This window comes from Eptesicus fuscus, chromosome 19 (assembly GCF_027574615.1).
Source record: "Eptesicus fuscus isolate TK198812 chromosome 19, DD_ASM_mEF_20220401, whole genome shotgun sequence".
Lineage (NCBI taxonomy): Eukaryota > Metazoa > Chordata > Mammalia > Chiroptera > Vespertilionidae > Eptesicus > Eptesicus fuscus.
This window is the reverse complement of record NC_072491.1, coordinates 26,287,589-26,314,378: the sequence shown is the minus strand read 5'-3', so window position 1 is coordinate 26,314,378 and position 26,790 is coordinate 26,287,589. Positions and strand designations below refer to the sequence as shown.

Genomic DNA, 26,790 nt, shown 5'->3' with positions numbered 1-26,790 from the left:
CTATGTTCTGCAAATAAACACGCATTACAAGTAACTACAGGGAGTGCACAGCGTAGGGAAAAAATTATTTTTCTTCTATATCAAAAAGCAAATACATGGAAACAAACAGGAACTGTGATGACCTCTGAGTAGATCTACTAACCTTAGGTACATATCACCTCTTACCTGGGCTCAGGAGATGTAGATCCCACCCACTGGTGGCAATGAAAATTCAAATGAGATAAAGATGCTTTTTTCCTGCTTTTTAATATTTGATTGCAATTTTCATTCCCCCAGTTCATAGACAAGAGATCAATCATGAGCTCATGTACCTTCTCTAAATTCAATCTACAAAAAGTGTAGTCCCTTAAATTCATAAAGAAGGTACACGGAGAACATCATCCTTAATGAAAAGGAAGAACAAAACCTTCCTAAGGCCTAGGTGAGAGAGGTCTCTGACCACAGTAGGTCGGGAAAGAGTTAACAGGAAGTGGGAGGCAGGACTCAGCACATTTCAGGGTGTGATCAGTTGGGATAAGTACCTAGGCTGAACTCCAGCCTTCCTCCTGATAAGGAGCCAAACCAACCAAATAACCTTGCCTCGAATTCCAATTCCTTCCCTGCACCAGTCCTGGCAGATGTCTGACGGCCTTCTGGATGGATTGAGTGCTCATGGGATTGTGCAATTGTGCATTGGTTTTTTGTAGGTTTGGAGACAGATCACAATTATTCAGTTGTTTCATCCAAAGTGGGAGTGAGGCTGGGGAGAAACACTACACCTACGATTGCACAAGTGTCTTCTCACTGCCATGGAAATCTGTCTTCGCCAAGACACTTCCCTGAAACCTCTCTCTCTCTCTCTCTCTCTCTCTCTCTCTCTCTCTCTCTCTCTGTCTCTCTCTCTCTCGATTGCTTCAGGCTTTCCATAAAAATAACAAAACATTTGACAAGACACAGACCAAGAGAGCGAGAGTTTCAGAGACAGAAAGAGTCATAAAAAAAAAAAGACACAGATACAGACACAGAAAATAGGAAGAGCTGAGTCCTAGTTAGCATAGGTATAGAAGCCTATCTAATAAATGATGCAGAAAGCAGACCAAGATGTCAAGTGCAAACTAATACTTACATTATTAATCCAACAGAACATTTGGATGTATTCTAGAGACCATTGTATCAAGCTCCCACTAAAAGTAGAACTCTTCTTCAAATCCATGAAAAGCATCCAGCCTATCTTACTTGAATGCTACTTATGACAGGAAATGCACCAATTAATGAGGAAGCTTTGGGGTGGGGGAGCAGTTGCATGTTAAAAGTTCCAATTAAATGGGGAAAGGGGTGGAGATGGAAGAGGGTATGGGGGGATAAATGGTGATGGAAGAAACAAATATATATAGCACTCAAAAAAAAAAAAGTTCCAGTCAACATTATTTGAACTATTTTCATTGTTCAATTGCTAAAGTGAAAGTGCACCCAAATGTAAAACAACGGCCCTCAAACTGTAGTGCAAATGAGTTACCTTTGGGGGCTTACTGAATATGTGAATTCTCATCTCACCTAAAACCTACCAAACCAGACTCTATGAGGGTGGGTCCTAAGAATCTGCATTTTCATTGAATATAATAGGTGATTTTAATAAAGCACTATGTTGAGAAGCAGTACTATAGAGTCTACACTAGAATTTTTTCTACCAAAAGTTATTTTAAATGATCATCCCACACCTGATAATATTATAATAATACATTCTATGACCATGAACATTAACAGCCTTAAGTATATAAGAGGGAGACTGGCATTTCCATTTTTATTATAATTATTAGTTGCCTGAAGTCTACTATTTTTAGAACCAAATTTTGCTATCTTCTAGACTTCAAAATTATTAATAACAATGTATAAAATGCTGAAGTTTAGCACTATGATTAGAGATAATATCCAAGTTGCTCAAAACATAATACAACACCAACCAAACCTGTTCCTATGGTAGAGCACATGTACTTATTTTAAAATACGTTTTTACTGATTTCAGAGAGAAGAAGGGAGAGGGAGAGAGAGATAAAAACAATGATGAGACAGCTGTTTTCTGCATGCCCTCTACTGGGGATCTAGCCCACAACCCAACCCGGGCATGTGCCCTGACCTGGAATCGAACCAGCGACCTCTTGGTGCAAGGAACGATGCTCAATCAACTGAGCCACACTGGCCGGTCGGGTTGAGAACAAATCTTAAAGTCATATGTCAGCTTCCATCTTTCAGTTGTTGATGTGGCAAATACATACCATGTACAGACCTGCTGTGAATGAGGGTGGAGGCTTTTGATAGCCAAAGTATCAAAAATAAAAGAAGGTGGAGGATGAACCAGAGCAATGAAAGTCATGAGTAGATTAAGACATATTTGAAAGCTTAAAGTTTGGAAAGAAAAATGTTATATTTTGATTGTCCTCATTTCTTTAAACCTGGCTCCAAATCATTCATCCTGGTTTTCATTATCTGATATGAGATTGTGAAAGCAAATGCATAAACATTTAAATAAAGCACTGTCTTTTATGAATGATTTGTTATTTCTCCTGTTAACCATGCCTATGAAAGCTTAGCTATTCATTTGGTCCATACACCTAGCATGCTTATTTTGTTTTATGGGGGGAGGGAGGGTCATTATGTAACTTTCTTTTCCCCCAGCTTTATTGACATACTAGAGGCCTGGTGCACGAAATTCGTGCATGAGGGGGGGGGTGTCCCTCAGCCCAGCCTGCACCCTCTCCAATCTGGGACCCCTGAGGGATGTCCAACTGCCCATTTAGGCCCAATCCCACAGTTGGACATTCCTCTCACAATCCAGGACTACTGGCTCCCAACTGCTCACCTGCCTCTGCCTGATTGCCCCTAACCACTTCTGCCTGCCAGCCTGATCACCCCTAACCACTCCCCTGCCAGTCTGATTGATGCCTAACTGCTCCCCAGCCAGCCCGATTGCCTTTAACTGTCCTCCCCTGCTGGCCTGGTCACCCCTAACTGCCCTCCCCTGCCAGCCTGGTCCCCCCCAACTGCCCTCCCCTGATGGCCTGGTCCCCCCTAACTGCCCTCCCCTGCAGGCCTGGGTCTCCCCAACTGCCCTCCCCTGCAGGCCTGGGTCCACCCCCCAACTGCCCTTCCTTGCTGGCCTGGTCTCCCCCAACTGCCCACAACTGCCCTCCCCTGCCAGGCCATCTTGTGGTGGCCATCTTGTGTCCACATGGGGGCAGCCATCTTTGACCACATGGGGCAGCCATCTTGTGTCTTGGAGTGGTGGTCAATTTGCATATTACTCTTTTATTAGATAGGATAATTGACATATAACATTGTGTAAGTTTAAGGCATATAGTCAGACTACTTCTGAGGTTACAACTTGCTGAATAGGTAATAGGAACACAGAATGTTTTCCTAAAGTTCTTTGTTTTTTAAATTTTATTTTATTGTTTTTTTTAAATTTTATTTTATTGTACAAATAGTAGTACATAAGTCTCCCTTTTTTTCCCCATTGACCTTCCTCCAGTTCCCAAAGATCTTTACACTTGTAATCTCATTTGAAATTCCCAACATAACCCATGAAGCAAGTACTATTATTATTTTATTATTATTATTCCCATTTCACAGTCACAGGTCCAGGTTCAGAGAAGTAACGAGCTAGTAAATAGTGGAGGCAGGATTTTGACTAAAAAGTCCTATACTTAAGCCCTAGGCTACCCTTCCTCCAAGTAATAGATAATCATCTCCTCTACAATTGGCACTGACACCACATGAATGAACACCTGACCCTGGTATTGAAATATCTCTCACACACTTAATTTCTTTTTTAAAAATGTGGCATTTGATTTTTCCTCCTGCCGCCCTTGAAAATGGAAAAATGTTCACTTGCTCATCATTGTCACCACCACCACCATCACCATCATCATTAGCATAGAAGAACACGATCAGGAGTAGTAAGGGGGAATTTTTACTCTGAAGAATAACTTGAGCCAATCTTTATATCTGGGCCAGCCTGGCAGGGGTCTATGGCATTTTATTAGCCTCAACCAGAGTTCAAAGAACCATGTTTCTTTATAACATGCATGCGAAGGAGGGAGGTCCCTCTTTCTGTAGGCAGCCCCAATCTTCTGCTAAACTGAGGTGAAGATTAATGGCTCCTAAGTGAAGATTTTAAAGATGCCAGAAGGAAAGACATAACATGAAAGCAGGATGCATAATCACCCTTGGTAACAATGTAGCCTGTAATTCAGCCAGCATGTCCCAAACCACGCCATTTGTCATGGTGATTACATCACCTAATCTGTGCAGTTAACTGGCATTACCAATTCCACTCACATTCCTTTTCTGTTGTGCAATCTTTGCTTCACAACAGAAACAGGAGAGCAGAAGATGCAGCATACCATCTGTCTTCTGTAGGTGGGCGAGAATGTTGCTATCAGATGATCAACACAGCATGGGTGCTAGCAGGCCCAATGTGAGGCACCCCCTTCGCTTGCCTATAAAGCGTGGCTTATCCACAGCAAAAGTGGATTTCCTAAGAAGTTTTTCTCCAGGGATTTTCTCCTTCCTTCCTCCCTCCCCAGTGAGGATTTCCACAGGGTAAAGTGAAGCACAGAGACATGGAGGAGGAACCAGGAGATAAGTTCTAGTCTCAGCTCTGCACCCAGGGAGCTGAGTCACTTTGAGTCACTTCACTTCTCCAAATGGTAATTCTTCATCTGATAAGTTGGGCTGAAACTTTTTATATTTATTAGGACCTTTAACATACCTTTTATTAGGGTCGCTGAAGAAGGAACTCAGGAGGCCAAAGTAGTAAGGGGGTCATAAATTTATTCTGGAAAACCAGATGGGCTGAGCCCCAAAATGGTGCCACTACCCAGGGATGGGGAGTCAAAGGTTTTAAAGAACTCTAGGCAGGCTTTTTCTGGGCAGAGAATTCTCTGGGTGGGTAATGAGGGGAAAGATAATGGTCTTAGTAAGTGAAATGTGGTCTAAGCAAAAGGGAATGTCCGTTGTGAAGTGGTCTAAAGATCAATTCCCAGGGGAGGGGGTGTTGATTCAATTATTTGATCAGACCTAACATCTTTCCGCTCTAAAATTTAATGCCAAAAAAACAAACCCACTTTTATTTATGAGTGATTGAACTCTCTATTAACAACTTTTATTTACTGCTTATCGATGTGCCAAGGCCTAAGCTAGGAGTTCGCATACATTAAATTTGGGAAGGAGACATTATTTTTAGATTTGTAAACTGAAGTTCAGAACAATACAAATGACAGAATGTAAGAAGAGAATCTGTCACAAGCACTTATGTGTTTTAGATACATAAACAATAACAACAATAAGATCTAAAGACAGAGTATAAAGCTATATTCTATTAAGAAACTTAAGTAGTATTGATATAGGCATAGAAACCAATGTAGCAGAATTAAAAGTTCTGAAACTCACTCTGACACATGGACATTTGACTGTGACAAAGGCAGCACTGCAGAAAAGAGGGAAATTTCATGATGATAAAAAGGTTCAATCTATCAAAAATTTTAAAAACTATAAACATTTGTACCTAACAAATATATACCAAATGTACATTCCTAACAAAAAGGCCCAAAACACATGAAGCTAAATTCACAGAATTCAAGGAATAGACAATTCAACAATATTAGTTGGAGACTATTCTGTTCCACTTTCAAGAAAGGACAGAATTAGGCATAACCCAGGCCACACACATGCATAATCTATGACCCAGCAATTCTGCTCCTAGATGTGCATTAACTGCGATTATAACACAATTAATTTATATAAAATTTTAAAATAGACAAGAAATATATGGTCTTAGACTTCCTGGGTAATAATTTGCTTTGTAATAGCTTTAGATATACATAAATAATTTTAAAAAATAACTTCTATATTTTCTATTTAGTGCAATAAAAATAGTTTTAACTCCCACCTTTATAATTTATTAGTGATGCGACTGGGCAAGTTACACATTCTCTGAGTATATTTTACACATCTGTAAAATGAGAATCAAGTTTATCATGAGGATTGCATCTGATTAACTACTAAGCCCTGTGTTTAATTCCAATGAATGTTAAATACTTACTGTTTTTTCCCTTCTACCCCCTTCCTGCACATCTCTCTCTCAAACAGTCCAGTGAATGCAGATTGTTAAAAGAAAGACAAATCATTGCATGGACCCAGAAGAGCCAGTTTTGATTTTGGTTTAGGAAATCCTATATAATAAAAAGGTGATATGCAAATCAACCGAATGGCAGAACAACTGGTCACTATGACGTGCACTGGCCACTAGGGGGCAGATGCTCAATGCAGGAGCTGCCCCCTGGTGGTCAGTGCACTCCTACAGGGGGAGCACCACTCAGCCAGAAGCCAGGTCACAGCTGGCAAGCGCAGCGGCAGTGGTGGGAGCCTCTCCTGCCTCCATGATAGCGCTAAGGATGTCCGACTGATGGCTTAGGCCTGCTCCCAGACATCCCCGAGTGCTCCCAGACTATGAGAGGGTGCAAGCCGGGCTGAGGTACTCCCCCTCACCCCAAGTGCTGGCTGGTGTGGCTCAGTGGTTGAGCATTAACCTATGAACCAGGAGGTCACGGTTCGATTCCCAGTCAGGGCATATGTGGGCTCCATCTCCAATAGGGGGCGTGCAGAAGGAAGCTGATTAATGATTTCTTCTCACCATTTATATTTCTATCTCCCTCTCTCTCTCCCTGAAGTCAATAAAAACATTAAAAAATAATAAAAATAAAAATAATATCTCTATATATAAAAGCCTAAGTGACCATTCAACTGTTAGCTATGACACACACTAACCACCTGGGGGCAGACGCTCAATACACAGCATGGAAACATGGAACAGACTGATGAATCTCAGAAGGAAGGGGGCAGCGGGGTGGGTAGGGAGAGATTAACCAAAGATCTTATATGCACACTAGAGGCCTGGTGCATGAACTCCCTCAGCCTGGCCTGCGGGGATCAGCCTGAAACTGGCCCAGTGCACAGATTCATGCACCGGGGGGTGAGGGAGGGTCTCTTGGCCTGGTTTGCAGGGATTGGGCCAAAACTGTCTTTCCAACATCCCCTGAGGGGTCTCGGATTGCAAGAGGGTGCAGGCCAGGCAGAAAGACCCCATTGGTGCACGAATCCATGCACCAAGCCTCTAGTAGGATGTTAAGAGAGAAACTTTACCATACAAGAGCACCATGCGAGTATAGAGACTCCAGAAGCCACTGTAAAATAGCAACATAATTCTAAAATAAACAGAGCAGTGGAATTCGGTTAAGGAATCTCTCTCTGGTCCTGTCCATAAGATACTCACTTAAACAAAGGCGCTTCAGAACTGAAGGAGCTGTACAGTATAACTAGACTCCTGGATGGCCCTTCACCACAACATTAGCCAGAGACATCCGTTGAGTCAAATTTTGCTAGTTGCATATACTGAATGAAGTCCTTACATCTACAGAATGCTTAATGTTTACAAAAACGTTCACAGTCAGCACAGATACTACTTAGGAGTTCTGGACACTGCAGTGGTAAATAAATTGTGTTTAGTGCGTAATAGTCCTCACAACAGAAAACGGTTCTTGGAAAATAAAGAACAGAAAATTTGCAGCTGTGGGTTTGGTCCCATAAATCTCACCACAAAATATGCAACTGGCTGGGGAGTGACTGCTGTGGGAGGCGGCGGAGAGCCAGTCCTTGGACAAACACAGGATTCTCTCTCCAGAGAATTCCAGTCTTCTTCTAAGCTTTATGCATTTGAAGCATGTTGTATGGCAGTGTGGCTCCCCAAAGAGCAGACTGCACACTTAGCCTTGAAGGAAAGCCAACCCTATGCAAGAATGACTTTCTTTCACAATAAAACAACAACAATAACAAAAAGCAACTCTTAAAAATTTTTCTGTTTCAAATGAACATTTCAGAGTGCCTGCTGGTTTCAAACAGAGCCTGCCACCTCCCGCCCCAATGGGTCAAAGGTCTATTTCAGACCTAGCTCGCCTTTGGTCCCCTTTGCCCAGTTGGTGGTGGTGGTGGTTGGGGGCGGGGCGGGGGCAGCCAAGGAGAAACTGGGGTGCACTTAAAGCAGGGGGCAATATGGGGAACCCTGGTTCAGTCCATTGTATGTGGATACCCATAATTAGGAAGAAAACTTGCTTCCTGGGGATTCTCTCTAAAGTCGTGTATAAGGCTGACTGGAGGATCTGTGGCTTACCCTGGTGATTCCTGTCACCTTCCCACAGCAGCTCATGATTGCACTAGGGCCACTTCCAAGGTCTGCTTGTGCTAAGACAGACAGGATGCTCTGGAGCCGGTGACCTCCAAGCTTATAAGAAGTGTTTGGGCACTGAAGAGAAGCGACATCTGCACATTGTAACCACAAGATCCATGGTTATCTGGGAGCCTGTATTCCACAAGGGATATGCAACTATCAACCCCACCCGCTCTACAGCTCCCCACACAAAGTTGGCTTACACCGTGGATACAAAGTTCTTTAGAATTCCCTGTCGTTACCCCTTGGGGCTTCCAACAGCAGGAAACACACTCTCAACACATATATAGACAACTCCCACAAGAGCTTACAGCTCAAAGGAAAGAGGCCCCAGAAGGTCAGACTTTCATCCCAACCCCAAACTCTTTCCTCCACAAGAATCTCTTACCCAATTAGCTGTTTGCCTTTAGAATGTTTACTATAAGTCACTTAATACCCATAAGTTATACTTTTTTTCTGGATTATGCTAAAAATGCAAAATTAATGTGTCAAAAATTTTAAAAGATTGTTCAATGAGATTCGGCACACATCAACATAATTCATCAGGCAAATAACTGCATTATAACTTTGCTTCCACAAATGCAATGCATGCTTCATCTATTATCCCATTCATAAAGGGTGACATGATCTAACCTCTAAAGTGAGCTGAGTCTGAGTCCCCTTATTCCACCTCCAGAGCGGTACTGCTCTGAGCTGGACTAAGAAATATTGTATGCATGTGTGCATGTGTTTGTATGTGTATGTGCATGTACCTTGGCAGAGACACACAGACAACCATCTGATTGACAATATTTTGGTGGGAAAAGTAGAAGGATTAAAGGATTATAAATAGAACTGAGCCTGGGTGTGATGATTTCTAAGCAACTTTAGACATTCTTTGCTAAGGCTAATGGGAGTTGAGTGCCTCCAGGGGAGGGAGCCAAACTCTAGTTTCTGCTCTAGAACCTCTTCCTTATTCTATCAGTACCTGGGCTATATGCAGATCCAGGACCAAGCAATCTGTGGGCCAGCACCCTCGGCTCCCAATCAGGTTGCTCAGTACTGTCTCGGTTCAAGAACTTTTGCTGAAGGGTCAAGAGTTTCACAATGACTTGGCTAAAGATTAGCAGTAAAGCTTCCCACTGTCTAGCAATAAACAGTGGACATGGCCAGTGTGGCATATTCTAGATCACCTCATCTTGAAGTGCCTCACACATCAGTCTGAGAACTGCATGGATTTGAAAATTGGGGTTCCCTCCAATATCTCTATTCGTAGAGAAACACCTAACCTCTGGAAGAGTTGCTAACATATTTTGCCAACATTAGCCAGATGGCGAGAAATTGGGGACAAGAAAAATTAAATAATTTGAACACATTTGAAGGACACCATGATATAATGGCAAGACCATGGGCACTAGGTCCAGACAGACCTGGGCTAGTTGGGCTCCTAATTCTGACATTTAGTTGCACAGCCAGAGGTTATGACTCAAACTCTTTCAAATTGATCTGTGAAATATAGCTAATATCCAGATCGAAGTGTTGTGACAAAGATTGGAGGAGATGATGGCACATATTAAGCAACGAGTGCTGTCTCCAGCATGATGTTCAACAAAAGTGGGTTCCTTCTCCCCATTATCCCTGTAGACATGAAGTTACATTCAGTGGTCTACCTTCTAGGCCAGCTCCCAAGCCTGTGAATGTTTACTTCTAATGCCAAACCACTGGATTCTTAGCCAGGACCAAACTGCCTTGCTCAGTCTTTACACAAGAAAGTGATTAATTTATAGGCTAAGCCTGGAAAATTGACTTCCATTCTGGGCATTGAAAAATGCTTCCAGGAAAGTTTCCCAGATGGCCATATTTAGCCTGGTCATATTTCTCCTGTCTTTCATAAAGTAGCTGAAATAAGCCATGTTGTATCCATGAGAGTTCACTAGAACCAGTTCTTTCCAGAAGTTTGCAGAGAAAAGGCCAGAGGACTCCTGTTTTAAACACTTCATCCATTTTGGGTCCCTGCTCCAAAGAGCAAGAAAGAGGATACAAGAAAGAGACAGTTTCTGCTTACAGAGACATTGGTGGAAAATTCTAGATAATATAATATAATTCCATACAAGGCACAATACTCAAGGAAAGTTCTCTACCCCTGTATCAGGGCATCCTCTACTCTCCCTTCCTGGATGGATCTCATATTCATTGATCCCCAAATCATGATAAAAATCAGCAGAATCTTTCTGGCTCGAAGTATCTGATTATTGGTAATGTAAATAATACCATAATTGGCAATTCAGCAGATATTTATATATGAGTGAATTTCAGACATATTTATCTATAATTCTACCTAGTGCAAAATCCTGGATAAGAGTCAAGAATAATAACTAACAACCATTAAAAATTGTCCATGGCGCCCAGCTGGCATAGCTCAATGATTGAGCATCAACCTATGAACCAGGAGGTCACAGTTCAATTCCCGGTCAGGGCACATGCCTGGGTTGCAGGCTCAACCCCAGTGTGGGGCATGCAGGATTCTCTCTCCATCATTGATGTTTCAGTCTCCCTCTCCCTCTCCTTCCTCTCTGAAATCAATAAAACTATATATTTTAAAAAAAAGAAATGAATGAAAAAATTAAAAAATAAAAATTGTCTATAGCTTCCTTTACCTTCCAGAAGTCAAACTAGTTTGAAGGTGATGTCAAAAGACCCAGAGAGGTCCTGTGGGGATCAAAGCACCTTTGGGTCCCTGCCAATCTGCAGGTCTCTGCAGACCTGCACTCTGGTTCCCCAATAGCACTGGTGAGAGGAGTATGCTTGTGCATGGGGGCTGAAAGACAGACGGGGCAGAAAATAAACTCTTAGCACAAAGAGAGACAAGTCTATAAATGAGACTCAGCCAGAATAAGAACTTGACCCAACATCAGACAAAACACAGAATAAGGAAAAACCAGAAACTAAAGCCCTGGGTGGAACAGGTGTCTGAAGATGCTCAGTAGAGAATTTGCTGAAGGCCCACATCATCAGAATCTCCACTTGGTATCATGACAAACTAAGGTTCATGCTTTTGGGCTTCCTGCCAACAGAAAATAGTCAGGAGCACAGCTCAAATGCCGAGTCTCATCTTACATCCTAAAGATCAACAGATTTGGGCAGCTCAAATCCTTGGGATACAGAAAGTTCAGAGACAAGGACATATTCTTCCTGGTTTCCAAAGTTCAGTCCTTCCACTTTTAAACATTTTATGGATTTGAATTTTTTACCAAGCAAGAATGCCATCTATCAATATTATGTTCTTGGAGGGCAGAGCAATACAATGAGAGCCAATGCAGAGCGGTCCAAAGCGCAATAGTATGCTTCTGCCCACAGGCACATACAATAATGGCTCCAAAGCACAGGATCTAGATCCAGGCATATCTGAATTCATAAACAAGTCTTAACCTTAGGCAAAATTCTTAACCTCTCTGAAGAGAAAAATGGAGAAAATACCTGTCCCAGGATTGTTATTTTTAATGATAAAGCAGAGATAATGCACCTAGCATGGTGCTTAGCAGTACTTTCATTAAACAAATATTGACTAAATTTATCTTAGACCCGTTTTCACTAGTTCTACACTAAATCTACTGAAAGGGTGGCACATGTGCCTAAAAACATTAAATGGAAAAGACTATTTTTTTATGCAAATACATTCAGTGCTGTCTGCCTCTCTATCTGACTGAAATAATACATGGTCTGGACACCCATGGACATGCTCAAATTCTTTAAAAAAATTAAAATGAGTACCAATTTTGGACCAGGCAAAATGCTAGGGATTTTCATGTGAATTATCTTGTTCCAGCTAGGCTGCAGTACATTTTATTTATTTATTTTTATTCTTTGTTAATCCTCCCCCCAGGATATTTTTCCACTGATTTTTAAAGAGAGTGGAAAGGAAGGGGGAGAGAAAAAGAGAGATAAACATCGATGTGAGAGAGACACATTGATTAGTTGCCTCCCATCTGCAATAGAGGTATGCGCCCTTGACCGGAATCAAACCTGCGACCCTTCAGTCCACAGGCTGTTGCTCTACCCACTGAGCAAACTGGCTAGGGCTGAGGTACCATTTTATATTTGTCCATCTGTTTTAGAATATAATGGTGGGGCTTCGGGAATCAACTTCCAAGAATTTATTTAACATCTTAGAAATAGTAAAACTTGAATAAGAATAAATGGAATCAATTCCTTGAGCTCTAAAAAAAAAAATGTTTTGAACATCTATTAATTGTCATGTGGTTTGGAAGGTGCCAGAATGAAATTCTGGCCACCTGCTATTCTAACAAGCCGTTTTACTCTAGTAAAGCAAAAACATTGCCTAGACCAGAATATCCACTGCTCCTGGCCACAGGAATTAATTTATTGACTCAACAAACATTTATTGAGCATGCAGTAAAAAAGAATTAGATACTCTCCCTGAATTCACAGAACATATGTCATAGAGGAGTTAAAAGAAAAGAAATACATATCTGTGAAAAAATAAACAGGGAGGCATAAGAGAAATGAGGGGCTCTGGAAGGTACTATAGGTTTGATTAAGCTTATTTCATCCCAACCTCCCTTTCTCTTGCCCTATAAAAGTTGGAAAATGAAATAAATTCCCAGCCCCCTTTGAAGTGACTACACAACACAATTCTAGCCAATGAGATGTGAACAGAAATGCGATGGAAAATTTCCATCCAACACAAAAATAGAGTAGTCAGGTGAGGCGTAAAAGAGAAGGAGCTATGCTGTGAAAAGCCAAGGGAAGAGAATTCTAGGAGGAAGGAATGACAAGGGTAAAATCCTGGAGAGAAGACAATCACTGGTTTGAGAAACTGAAAGGTTAACAAGGACGTGAGTGGCAGGGGTAAGATTTGAAAGACAGGTAGAGTCAGATCATGTGGGACTCTGTAGGCCATGGTAAGGCTTTTAGAGTTTATCCTAAATGGATGTGAAACCAATGCAGGACCTCAAACAAGAGAGTGGCAGAACCTGATTTCCTTTGGCTGCTAGGTGGGGGAATGGATTATGAGGCTGCAAGAATAGATGTGAAGAGCCCAGTTAGAACTACTGTAGCCCTGGTGAGATGACAGTGGTTTGGATTTAGGGAAACAAAGAAAAACAGATGCGTTTGAAATACATTTTGGAAGTATCTTGAATTGGAGGGAGAAGAGAAAAGCAAGCATGACTTCTAGGTTTCTGGCCCAAACAACTGGGAGGATGGTAATGATTATTTACAAAGTGGAAGAAACTGGGGAAGGAGCAGGAATATGCAAAATAAAGCATTCAATCAACTCAACATCCAAAATTCCTGTTCCAGTGATCTGACTCTACCGAAGGAATGCTTTCCCATTTTGCTATCATTTCACTTTTCCCCAAAGGCTGTCTTCTGAGAACCATAACTGTAGCTATAATATCAACAATATTTGGTTTCATCTGGTAGGAAAACAACAGTGGTGGAACTCAGGTGGTGGGAATTAGGACTTCTACATATCTTTTTGTTGTTGTTGTTATTAAAAGCAAAATGAGAGACTCGCATATGACTTGGCCATTTTCATCATGGAATTTTGAAAATAAATGAACTGTGCAAATGTACAAAATTTTTTGTTTGAGACCCAAGTCTTGGCATCCAGTAATGTTCCTACCAAACATACATATCACAATTTATAATTAAATATTTGTGTGAATAATTACTACTAGTAGCTGATTATATTTACTTTTATTTGGTCATGGGTAAATCCAGGAGTACAGCTTTGGAAGGAGATGCCCAGCCTTGGTTTGGACAACTTTGTATTTATCTCAGGTATATGTCAGTCTGGTGGTGTTGATGGCGAGGGGTGGGGGGTGGGTATGGGGAGGGTGGTTCCCTGACTTCACACCTGATCCAGCACAAAGAACGCCATTATTAGAGCCCAGGGCAGATCAATTTAGGAGCATCCTGGTATAATCCCAGCATTATATCAATATGTTTCTAAAACTTTCCATGTCTTTGCTTTGTAAAAGGTGAGTTTTTCTACAATTGTGAATAAAAGTGTTCAGTTTCAACTCAGTGTTAAACAAGCTTGGTAGTAAGCAAAAACATTCATTTCTATTCATTCTTTTTTTTTTCTGGGTATAAAGCAGACATTTATTTATTTCATTAATATATATTTTTCTATTGTTGATAGTATTATAGTTGTTTCCCATTCCCCCTCCCCCACTTTAGATCTCAGCTCAGACATCCTCTCCTTGGGGAGGTGCTCCCTGTCATCCCTCCCACTGTCCTGCAAAAATTGAAAACACTGACTCAGCCAGTGTGGCCCAGTAGTTGAGTGTCAACCTATTAACCAGGAGGTCATGGTTCAATTCAAGGTCAGGGCACATGCCCAGGTTTCAGGTTTGATACCCAGTAGGAGGCATGCAGGAGGCAGCTGATCAATGATTGTCTCTCATCATTGATGTTTCTATCTCTCTCTCCTCCCTTCCTCTCTGAAATAAAACATTTTTATATAAAATTAGAAGCACTGGTGCTTTTCTTCCTAGCTCTTACCTCAGTTTATAATTCTATGTTTAAGAGTGACGTTATTTGGCCCTAGCCAGTTTGGCTCAGTGGATAGAGTGTCGGCCGGTGACCTGAAGAGTCCCAGGTTCGATTCCAATCAAGGGCACATGCTCAGGTTGCAGGCTCATTCTCCCGGGGGGGCGGGGGCGGGGGGGAGGAGAGTGTGTAGGAGGCAACTGATCAGTGATTCTCTCTCATCATTGATGTGTCTATCTCTCTCTTCTTCTCCCTTCCTCTCTGAAATCAATTATATATATTAAAAGAGTGAAGTTATTTGATTAATGTCTCTTTCCTTCTCTAGACTGTAAATACCACAAAGGCCTAACATAAAGTCTGGCACATACATGGTAGGTGGTCAATAAATACTGATTAAGCAGAGCTGTGCCGAGTTGCCAGTCTTCTCCCGGGCTGTCAGAGTTGGACTTGCAGGATGACTAAGGAAGGGCACAGAGCAGGAAGGGGATCTGAGCTGAGGCCCTGAGCAGTGGCCATTTGTCTCCTCCCAGGACTGCCAGATGGGGAGCAAAGGAACACTGACCCACCACTTTCTGTTGACTAAGCAACAACAACTCCACTAGAGAGTTCGGAGTTGTGATCATCAACCCACAATTGGCTATTTCAGTGCCCACACTGTCTTGGCTAATTAATTAGAAACTTCAGGTGGTTTGCCCAACCTGGGCTCTCCTGGTTCAAGAAGAAAATTCTATGACATGTACAGGTTTGTTGCCATGGGGAAGAAAGACCAAGAGCAGGATTTTGACATTTTCTTCAATATGAGAAACAAAAATTTTGAAAGGACGGGGCAGGGGGTGGGAGGCAGAACACAATGACCACTAATTTCTTCTCTGACTCAGGTAGTTCTGTTTCTATGTAAATATGCAAAGAAACAAAGAGAGAAAAGAGGCCCCATAGATCCACATCCATCAATTCATCACAGCAGGAAACAAGAAAAGAAGCCAGGAGTTACGAAATCCCTCTGAGAGTTGGCATGGGGTTGCCCGAAAACTTGAATACTGTTTCTCACAGAATTTAATTATCCCCACCAGAAAAAAATAAACTTTCCAGAAAAGAGCAAGGGTATCTTTTGTTCCGTATTTGTAAATGCAGCTCAAATTCCTTCACAGCTGAAGGCTGAATGGTTTGCTCTGAGAAGTGTTGGATTAAACTAACAAAAGTGAATATTTTGCATCTTTCACTTGGATGACCCTGCAAGTTCTAGTCCTGACCTAAGTAAGGGGCTGATGCCAAGAATAAAAACTATTTATTTGATCTTCTTCAAGCTGGCTCAGGTGATCATGTGACCGCCCTGACAATTCTCCCCGCAAGAGACATGAGAGATCATACATCCCTGGGCAGTTTACAAGGGGTTTGAGGTTTCCTTGGCATATACCTTCTATTTGTTCTGCCTCATGGGCTTGCATTTCTTGAAAGAATGCAATAGGAAGCATTATTGGGCTTTGGGATAGAGACCAGGTTGGAATCTAGCTCTGACATTTTCAAGCTGGGTGACCTTGGGAAAGCAATGAACGGGCTTTTGATTTCCTCATTTGCAAAGTAGAGAAAATGCAACCCTCTCACCTTCAAGAGCTGTAAGAACAATAAGAGGCAATGCCTGTGAAGTGCATGGGACACAACGCAGGTGTTTAGTGAGTGAGTGAGTTCCTTAGCCTTTCAATGGAAACACCCATTCTTAGGCTCACTCAACAAATTTGCTTCCAGCATTTACCGAATGCCAGGAATTGGGCTAAATTCTAGGAATATAGTAGTCAAGGCAGACAAGGTTCCTACATTTATGGAGCTCCTGGAGACAGACAGATATTAAACATCTCAGTACTATATTCAGACTCTGATAAATAGTATGGTGTTTTTTTTAAAATAAGACAGAACAATATGATAAAGAGTAACTGGAGGAAGACAGGGAGAATATGAAAGAGTATTTAAGGAAGGCTTCTCAAAAAAATCAATCTGAGACTTGAATGACAAAACAGAACCAGTCATCCAACCTTGGGCAGGGACAAACTTGGTATTTGGGAGACACAGAGTCAAGGCTAATGGAGCTGTAGGCAAAACAGGGTAGCAGGGTCCAGATCACGGACTCTGTAGGCCATAGAAAGAGTCTGGAACTTATGGTAATGGGAATTCATTAGAGGACTTTAAGTGCCAGAGTCACTTAATTAGATATGCTTGAGGGGCAGACATAGGCACAATGATGATGTATTTGTGAAATTTAAAAAATCTGCCCTCACTAGACTGAAGAATAGCCACTAGAGGATCATGTAAAATAAAGTTATGATAGATAGTGTGGTCCAGAAATGGTTTTAGAATTGATGTGATAAAAAAAAAAAAAGAAAATATCATTAAAGGTTGTGATATGAGGTCACATTTAAGTGAGTGATAGGCATTAGACTGTAGCCTTTTTATCTTTTCAAAGCAGATAAAAGAGGTAAGAAACAGAATTAGTCCTCCTGGAACAGATGTCTTCCTCCAGGAGTTTAGTGTTTAGATGCTGATATTAAATGAACTCTTGGACAGAAAGGGCCTGCATGGTGCAGGGTCAGGCATACAGAAGACACTTAATATATTATAGATCCTTCTCTTCTTTCCTCCTTTCCCCGTTGGACCAGAAGCCACCAGTCCAAATAGAATTCCTAAAGGATGGATGTAGAGTTGCCAGAGACAAATGATAGGAAACAACCCTCTTCTAGATGAAAATGCACTGCAGGGGTTGACTACACTTTTGAGGATTCCCATATCTCATGCTCCATTCTGGTTGTAATGCCAAGGAAAGGTTTCTCCACCAGAGGTTTACAGATTTCATTGTTTAAGTAAAAAAACTTTCAAAATAAGAATAACTCCAAATTCAAAGTTGCTGATTCAAGTGAGAATTTCAATGAACATTACAACCATTGTTTTCTGGCATGGGAGGGGAGCAGAACAATATGAAACAAAACAGCATCTTATTAGAACTGTAATTAATAGCTCTCTCTTTTATGTGGGTCTTGATCCAGACAACACTAAAGATAAGGTTATATCTTGTAACATCTGCTTCCTTTTTGGTCTCTGGGAACAAATATGCTACCACTGATGAAGAGGTGGTCATCAGAAGGGAAGAGGAAAACCAGAGTAGATTAAAGGCAAAATTTCCTTTCTTTTTTTTTTTTTTTAAAAATTGATTTTTAGAGAGAGAGTAGAGAGAGAGAGAGAGTCAGAGCCATCCATCTGTTTCTCCACTTATTTATGCATTTATTGGTTGATTCTTGTGCCCTGGCCAGGGATCCAATCCACACCCGGGATGAGGCTCTAACCAACTGCGCCACCCAGCCAGGGCCAAAGGCAAGATTTTCAAATAAGCTTGAGATAGTGTAAAAGTCTAGTATTCGACCAAGTCATCTAAAACTTAATTCCATTTACAACTGAAGTCAAGCTGGAACCCTCCTGCCCTACATCTTTACATGCATCTCAGCAGCCCCAGCCTGCAGTTTGGCTGCCTGGCCAGCCCGCCAGCCTCAGTCAGCTGTGCAGAGGCGGCAGGCAGGCACTGCTGGGAGGCACTGGGGCTAGGTGGCCTAGGCACAAGGGCCACAGATTTCTCTATTCCAACCCAGAAAAGAATTGAGATAGATCTTATCACTCCCTAAGGAAACATATTCTCTGGAGTTCTTCCAGACTTTCTAGAGATGTAAATCTGAATATTCACCTCAGGGTCTTCCCTCGTCATGGACTAAGAGCTCCATCCAAACCAGGCAAAGAGCTCTCCTTTGGGTCTGGAAAGGTCTGAAAGTGTTAACGGGGGGAATGGCACCCAGTCTCTTTAGTCCGAGGCCTGTCCTTCCTGCACACTGGTGGCCCACATCTTAAAACTTTCCTATCCCATAAGTAGGTGGCATAAAAGAGAGAGAAATGATACATATGAGACACTCAGTGACAAAATCATCTGCTTTTGGCAGTTAAGATGCCACAGCGAAAGTATAAAAATCCCGCTGATGCAAAGGCCCACCTGCCCGGCCCTGTTCACTCTGGAAAGAAGGATAAAGCTAAGCCATGACCTGAGGGGTTGCGTTCAGTGTAGAGAGTGACAACAAAGGCAAAGTGGGGCCCTTTGCACTGTCCTGGGCCAGCTCTTGCCAGTCAGAGGTGCCAAGAGGAAGCTTCTGGAGAGAGTTTTGGGCAAAGGCTACCAGCCAGACCAAGCAGCTCAATCATGGCCCAGGTCAGGGAAGGCTCCTGTCGGGTCCGCACCCACATCCCCTCCCCGCACAACCAGACATGCCAGCCTGCAGTTTCCCACACAACGGCCATGCTGATGTGACAGGTCATGGGTAACACAAATGGCTCTTTAAGTAAGTGGAGTTATTCTACAACTAATACATATGGTGAAATAGGAAATAATTTACTCTGTATTTTCTGTAAGAAAATAATGTACTAGGCAATTTAAATGAATACACACAGGTAAGTTACATGGAAGGGCGTGATATTCACTGTCATTTTCATTTAACTTCAATTCCATATATTCTTTCTTTCTATCTATCTATCTATCTATCTTTCTATCTATCTATCTATCTATCTATACAGTAATTCCAATCAGAGTTTGACCAAAAGCATATTAGAGCAGTTATTGTGCTATATCTTAAAAATCTCAAGATTCCACTGGTGTGTTTCTATTAAATGATAAAATGTTGTGATAGGCAATCTAAACAGGTTTTTCCCCTGCTGGATGCAACAGAATGTATAATATGCTAATGTGCTTTATGAATTCCCAGGAGAAAAATAAAGTATACAGCAGCTTCAAACTGTTTTGATCACAGAACTGCAGGACAGGAGATTTTGTTGGACCAGAGAGCTGTGTAGCACGATTTTGGAAATGCTGCTCTAGTGAATTCTATACTGCTCTACAGCATATGAGAGCTATTGTGCACCCCCTGAGAAGCTAAGAATATAAACCATGTGAAATATGAGCATATGGAATTGAAAAAAATATACCAGATTACCCATCTACCAGGGTATATACATTAAGGAGTTAATTAACTAATCAATAGACAATGCCCAGAAAATTTATGCATGTTAATCAATGAGGATGCACTAAAATCAATTAAATACACTTGGCCAAGCAAAACAAGGTCTTTAGCTTCAATATAAATCCCTTGCTTTCCCCAAAGGAAACGAGCTTAAGTCAAAGCCCTGTGGCAAGTGAGTGCATGCTCAGGACTAAAGCACCCTGCCAAAAATAATTCATACTAGCCCTTTACTGTGGAAATAAAATATAAAACTCTTCCCACAGCCAAGAGTTCCATTAGAAAATGAAAAAATCAGCCTCGGCACAGATACAAACGCTTGCCCTTTATGCTCCCAGCCAACTTTCCGGCTCTGGGTTCCTTTGGTGCTGTGCCCACTGCAGAACTGAGGAGGTAGGAAGGGCGTCTAACACAGGCCACCTGAGCCAACAAGGCTTCCGTGACTTGCAGAGCACAGGACCTGGGAGCCTGCACCTCTTGGTATGAACAGGGTGTTCAAATTGAGGGGGTGGGGGGAGGCAGAGTCAACCCCTAAGCAAATCAGCACTGATTACCCAGACTGGTGGGAATCCGTGCTCTGTGCTCTAGGGAGTCCGTCTCTGCGCCCACCTTTCTTTTCCAGAGGGAAAAGCAGTGCCAGAGGGAAGGTGCTGGAAATCAGAGCTGCGCAGATCCAAGTCATGCCTGTTGCGTCACTGGTTTGCTGCCCGGGGGAAAGGATTGATGGGAGAGGATGAAAGTGGTGAAGAAATGAGCAGGGGAATGAGCTGCAGCCTTCAAGCCTTGTGCAACCTTCCATAGCCCCAGATAATCATGAGATAAATGTCCTCTGTGGAATGTTTTGCAGATGCCAGAAGAAACCACTATGCTAGATAAAGGTGTTTTGAAGCAGAAAGCCAAGGCACTCAACATCCTCTTATAGCATATTTTGGTATAAATAAAAAACAATTTGTGTATGTGTGTATATACTAGTATACACACACACACACACACACACACACACACACACACACACAAGAAGTCTGGAAGCATGTAAATCAAAATGTTAAAGTGCTACACTTTACTGCATGTCAATTATACTTCAATAAAGTTGCTTAAAATTTAACAGTGGTTGTCTCTGAGTTAGGAAAGATTATAGGCGATTATAATTTTTTCCTGCTTGTCTGTATTTTCCAAAATTTCTTGACTATGCATGCACTACTTTTGTACTAAAAACATGTAAAAAATATTTTCAAAAAATCTTACACAATCCGTTCAACTTTTTTATGTTTGTGCAGTTCTTTGTGCTTCATCTAGAGTTTCTACATATTTAATCCCTAAAACTGCGGAAGGAATGCGGTCATCATTCCAGACAGGAGGAACCGGCTCTGCGATGTTACGGAATTTATTCCACGTCAACGAGCTAGTAACCAGCAGAACCAAATTGTGAATCCAGCTCTCTTCCCACAGGAACAGACTTCGTATAGGACAGAAGTAGAGTTATTAGATAAGATTTACGCAAAAAGAAACCTTTTTTCAAGCTCGGTGTTGGTTAAGGGAAGAAATGTGAAAAACCAAGGAAGGTTGGGAGACCCAGGAGGCACAGTGAGAGGGACAGGAAAACTTTCCCTCCCAGTTGCTACATCAGACCCTTTGGGCTTCATTTCAACCCCATTCAGAAAGATGGGACCAAACACTTAGGGTGACAAAGTACCTACAGATGGCACCAACAATAAAACAAAGTGAGAGAGGCATTCAGACTCCGCTGTCTTGGAGATACCTTCATTCCTGCCGCGGCCGCAGGGCCACTGGGGTCCACGGCCTGGATGTGGCATGGCTTGCTTCCTCGCACCACAAAGCCCCAGCCAACAGCGTCACCGACAATCTAGAGAGGAAAACCGCAGTGAGCAATCAGCAGACGGCCCCTGGCAATTCTCCCGACCTTCCCAGAGACAGAGAGAGAGCCAGCCCAGGATGAAGTTCGAGCGGTGGCAGATCTCTTCTGTCTCATCTCTACCCTGTCAGGAGTGGAAGGAGCGCTCTGCTTCTATTATAAACAGGCATATCGATGCAGAAACTGTGGTCGGGAAACACTTGTTTGGCAGCAAACAGCTTCTGTAGAGGCACTGATCAATAAATACCAGGCAGGTTGCTTCTCTCTCTCAGGCCACTATACAATTTCATCAGATAGGAAGGTCAGAAGGTCTTAAACACATGCTTGAATCTTCTCTCCAGATCCAATTTTGACTGAATCCTCTTTCCCCCTAAATTCAAATGATACTTTCTTGATGACCTGCTATGTCACTGTAGTCTAAAGTACTAATTTAAATTACTAATGGTAAGAAATAGGAAGAGTCTTGGCTTTCCTGAAGCACAATTTTCTACCAACAAAAGAAAGTGAAAGGGTACACAAAGCTCACAATTTACAAGTAGATGCTCGTCTAAAAGTTGTTTGAAGCCAGAGGGTGCCTTTTCCTATAGAATCATTGTTAGAAATGGCAATTCCATCCCTGGGCGGCTCCCAGTCATGTCTTTGACTAAAGTACAGACGAAACACATTCACAATCAATTCCTAGCAAGGCTGGCACTGAAATTTAAAACCACCGGGGATGGGGACAGGTTGGAGGGGATTAATCGGGGGGGGGGGGGGGGGACAGGGAGAGGGAGAAGGGACCATATGTAATACTTTCAACAATAAAGATTTTAAAATATAATAGTTTTAAAAAATCAGGAATAAGACAAAAACAAAACAAATTTAAAACCAAAAAGAAATACTTTAAAAATACAATCAAGCCTGGCTGGCACAGCTCAATGATTGAGCGTTGACCTATGAACCAGGAGGTCACAGCTCGATTCCCAGTCAGGGCACATGGCCCAGGTTGCTGGCTCGATCCCCAGTAGGGGGCATGCAGGAGATAGCCGATCAGTGATTCTCTCTCTTCATTGATGTTTCTAACTCTCTCTCCCTCTTCCATTCTCTCTAAAATCAATAAAAAAATATATTTTTTAAAAAATGCAATCAATTGTCTCTTGAATGCTAGACACCGAGAAAAGGCAGGGAAACCTGTGAAATTTCTGTGCATATTCTCAAAAAGACTTAGGCACATGATTGATTTTAGGGTTTTCTGTCATTAGTTCAGAATACCTAGTTTCACCCCCAAATGCAGTTTAACTTTTCTCCTGAGACAGACGTGTTAGCAGTGTGTTTTCATATTGACTGGCTATGACTGGGACCATCCTATTTTAGCTCCTCAGTGTCCAGAATGGGAAGCAGTCCTTGACAGATGTTTGCAGTGTAAATGAATGTGCAAAGATCTTTCTCCCCCTGAATTCATAAAGTAAAAGTTAGAAGTGTTTAAAAGAGGCAGTTGATGGAGATGTGAAGTGACTGAAGGGGATGGAGAGGGGGTGAGGTGCTGTCAAGCAGGAGTGGGAGGAAGGCTGAGGGACCTCCAAGAAGGGGCAGGTGGTCAGGAGATGCTCACAGGTACTCAGTGCCCCCCAGTCAGGTGTATGTATAACTCAAGACATGTTAACATGGTCAAAAGCACCACTCCTTATTGTAGAACAATTTATCCCACAGTTTTCTTTCTCTGTCTAATGACTCCCTAATGTCTTAAACAATTTAAGTAGAACTAACTGTAACCCAGAAGAAATTATTGACTATTGTACCACCATTTGCCCTAAAATATGTAATTACATTACACAATAGAAAGCTTTTTTTAAGGGCACATCAAAAGGAGTTTAAAATGCTGTATTAACAATAAATCATGTCATTTTAGTGCCTAAGGATCAAGAAAGCCCACTATTATAATTATGCCAAAAACAAAAAGGAAAATTAAGAGGTTCTTCCATTCCATCTGTAAAATACCCATTGGCACACTGACATGTCGACATGGCCCAGAAAAACGAGCAGCACAGGAGAAAAACCAAATAATGAGCCTACTGTGAATGTCTTCCGGGCATACGGTGCTCCGGGAGTCAGGAGTTCCTCAGAAGTGACGGGCCTCTTCAACACTGTAAGACAGACACAAAATCAAGGTGCACCCTTCATTCATTCATGCAGCAGATACTTTACTGAATGCCTCATGTGTGACCATCAGGGAACAAAAGCGGGAAAGAAAGATCCCTGCCTCACAGTTATACTCCAGCCGAGTAAAGACAGGAAACATTAGCAAACATAAATAAGCCCACCCCTAACTTGCAGAGCTACGGAAACAAGAGGAAATGGAGCAGGTAAAGGGAAGCAAGGAGTAGGCTAAGGAGTAGGCTAACATCCATCCCCACACGCAGTAACAAGTGTTATTTTCTTGTGATGAGAACTTTTAAGACCTACTCTCCTAGCAATTTTCAAATACACAATACAATGCTATTAACTATAGTCACCATGCTGTACATCATATCCCCTTCTTTTATGACTAGAAGTTTGTACCTTTTGACCACCTTCTCCCATTTTGCCCACCCCATCCCCCATCTCTGGCAACCACCAATCTGTTCCCTATATCTATGAGTTTGTTTTTTAGATTCCACATATAAGTAAGATCATATAGTATTTGTCTTTCTCTGTCTGACTTATCTCACTTAGTATAATACCATCCATATTATTGCAGATGGCAGGACTTCTTTTTTATGGCTAAATAACATTTGTATATATTTTATATAATTTACATAAATAGTATATACATTTCATATATATACATATACATTTATATACACATCCTATCTAATAAAGAGGGAATATGCTAATTGACTGCCCCACCCTTAAAGATGGCAGTGCCCACAGACAAAAAGGAGGGAATATGCTAATTGACTGCCTTGCCCTCAAAGATGGTGGCGCCCAGTCCCCTCAGCCTTTCCACGCGCCTGCCTACGAAGTCCCCCAGTCCTCTCAGCCCCCCAGCCACCAAGGGCTGGCCTGAGGTACAGGCAAGCCTCAGATGGTGGCTGCCCAGCCACCCAGGGCTGCCTGAAGCTCAGGTAACCAGGGCTGGCCGAGGCTTGCGCTGCCGGCAGTGGCAGCAGCAGAGGTGTGATGGGGGCATCACCTTCCCCCGATCGCCGGGTCACCTCCCGCCCTGGGGGCTCCAGGACTGTGACAGGGGGCAGGCCGGGCTGAGGGACTCCCCCTCCAGTGCATGAATTTTCATGCACCAGGCCTCCAGTATATATATATCTGAAAACTTCTTTATACATTCATCTATTGATGGACACTCAGATTGTTTCCATGTCTTGACTATTGTAAATAATGGTGCTATAAGCATGGGGGTGCAGCCTTTTCAAAGGCAGTATTTTTGTTTCTTTCAGATAAATTCCCAGAAGTAGAACTGGCTAGATCAAATGGTAACTCTACTTTTAATTCTTTGAGGAACCTCCCTACTGTTTTCCATGGTGCTTGTACTAATATACAGTCCCACCAACAGTGCACAAGGGTTCCCTTTTCTTCATGTCTTCACCAACTGTTATTTCTTGTCTTTTGACATAGTTTATCTTTTTCTTCTGTTGGAAAATATAAAAACCTAGGAGCTCAGGGGATTATCTTTTAGCTTTCTCTTTTCATATCCTTTAAATTTTATTTACTCATCATAATGATATCATTTATGGTAATATCTGTAGCATTTTCTTTTCCCCTCTGACTTAGGGCATTTATATACAGTACTGATGTATATATTATAATGATTAATTTTAAATGCCTTACTGTGAAGGCCAGTAGAAGCTTGTCAGAATATGGATAAGAGGTAGGACTTAAGAACCACAATTAAGTCCTGATAGCTCTCCTCCCTAAAGACACCAAAGAGGCAACCTGACTTTACATATCAGCGAACTCTTCCCTTTGAGCCAAGGAGTAAAGAGAAAGAGGACACAATGCAAACCCGTCTCAGGGAAGATGGGTTGATTTAGGCAATTAACACTTCGTTCATATTCCACTATTTTGTGCACTAAAAAACATGTAAAATGACTTAGCACAACTGACCCATTCCTGAAAGGAACTCTTTTGCTTCTAATTTTGAGGATAACTGTCAGATTTCTATCAGAACTTCAAATATCCTATTTCTAACAATATAGTTCTCCTAGTATATGAGTGCTCCCTGATTTCCCAGTGAGATATTCTTAGAGCTAACGCTCCCAATGGTGGGGGTGGGGGTGGGGAGTGGAGGTTAGATTAAAAAAAAAAAAATACCCGCCCTGGCCAGTGTGGCTCACTTGGTTGGGTATCATCCTATGCATCGAAAGGTTGCTGGTTTGATTCCAGGTCAGGGCACATGCCTGGGTTGTGGGCTTGATTCCTGGTAAGGGGCGTGCAGGAGGCAGCCAATCAATGTTCTGCACCTACATTGCACATTGCATCAATGTTTCTTTCTCTCTCTTTCCCTTCCTCCCTCTTTCAAAATCAATAAAGTATATATTTTATATACCCGATTGCCTACATAATAGCATTAGATGACAGAGTTTTCTCTTAAAGCCCTTCTAACAACATCTATTTGTCCTTATTCTCACTAATGCATAATGTGGTGTTTTTTTCTCTAAAGAGATGTATTCACTGAGGGTAGGGGCCATGACCTCTCATCTTTGCATCCTCAACATCTGGTGATAAGGAAACACGAACAAAGAAACAAAGTCTTCCCTGAAGGTAATATATTGAACTAGGATAGACAGAGCACTAAACAAGTGTAGTTGAGGGTATTTTCAAGGCAATGATTATCATGAAGGACATGCAATCTAATCCTGGGAAGCAGGTGGGTAAGGGGCCATGAGAAGGCGGTAGTATCAATGGGTTATAGGCTCCTGTGGGACTGAGGAACTAATTAGGTCAAGGGAAGATTGCTTCAAAGTCCAAGTTCATAAAAAATCTTTTTTTAAAGTATATTATTTGTTTGTTTATTTATAGAAACATTGATTTGTTGTTCCACTTATTTATGCTTTCATTGATTGATTCTTTTATGTGCCCTGACTGAGGATCAAGCCTGCACTTCGCTTATTGGGACAATGCTCTAACCAACTGAGCTACCCAGCCAGGGC

At 42.0% G+C, this 26,790-nt stretch overlaps 1 protein-coding gene across 2 annotated transcripts in view; it reads right to left on the bottom strand.

Annotated features, from left to right (window-relative positions):
- The window catches only part of DEPTOR (DEP domain containing MTOR interacting protein), a 140,293-nt gene that overhangs the window by 13,472 nt on the left and 100,031 nt on the right, over positions 1-26,790 (bottom strand). For both annotated transcript variants that reach the window (XM_028148014.2, XM_008143361.3), the window contains exons 7-8: positions 23,720-23,790; positions 21,554-21,658 (exon numbers count right to left, since the gene is read on the bottom strand). In XM_028148014.2, the coding sequence (XP_028003815.2) occupies positions 21,554-21,658; positions 23,720-23,790 (176 nt within the window). The remainder of the gene's footprint in view (positions 1-21,553; positions 21,659-23,719; positions 23,791-26,790) is intronic.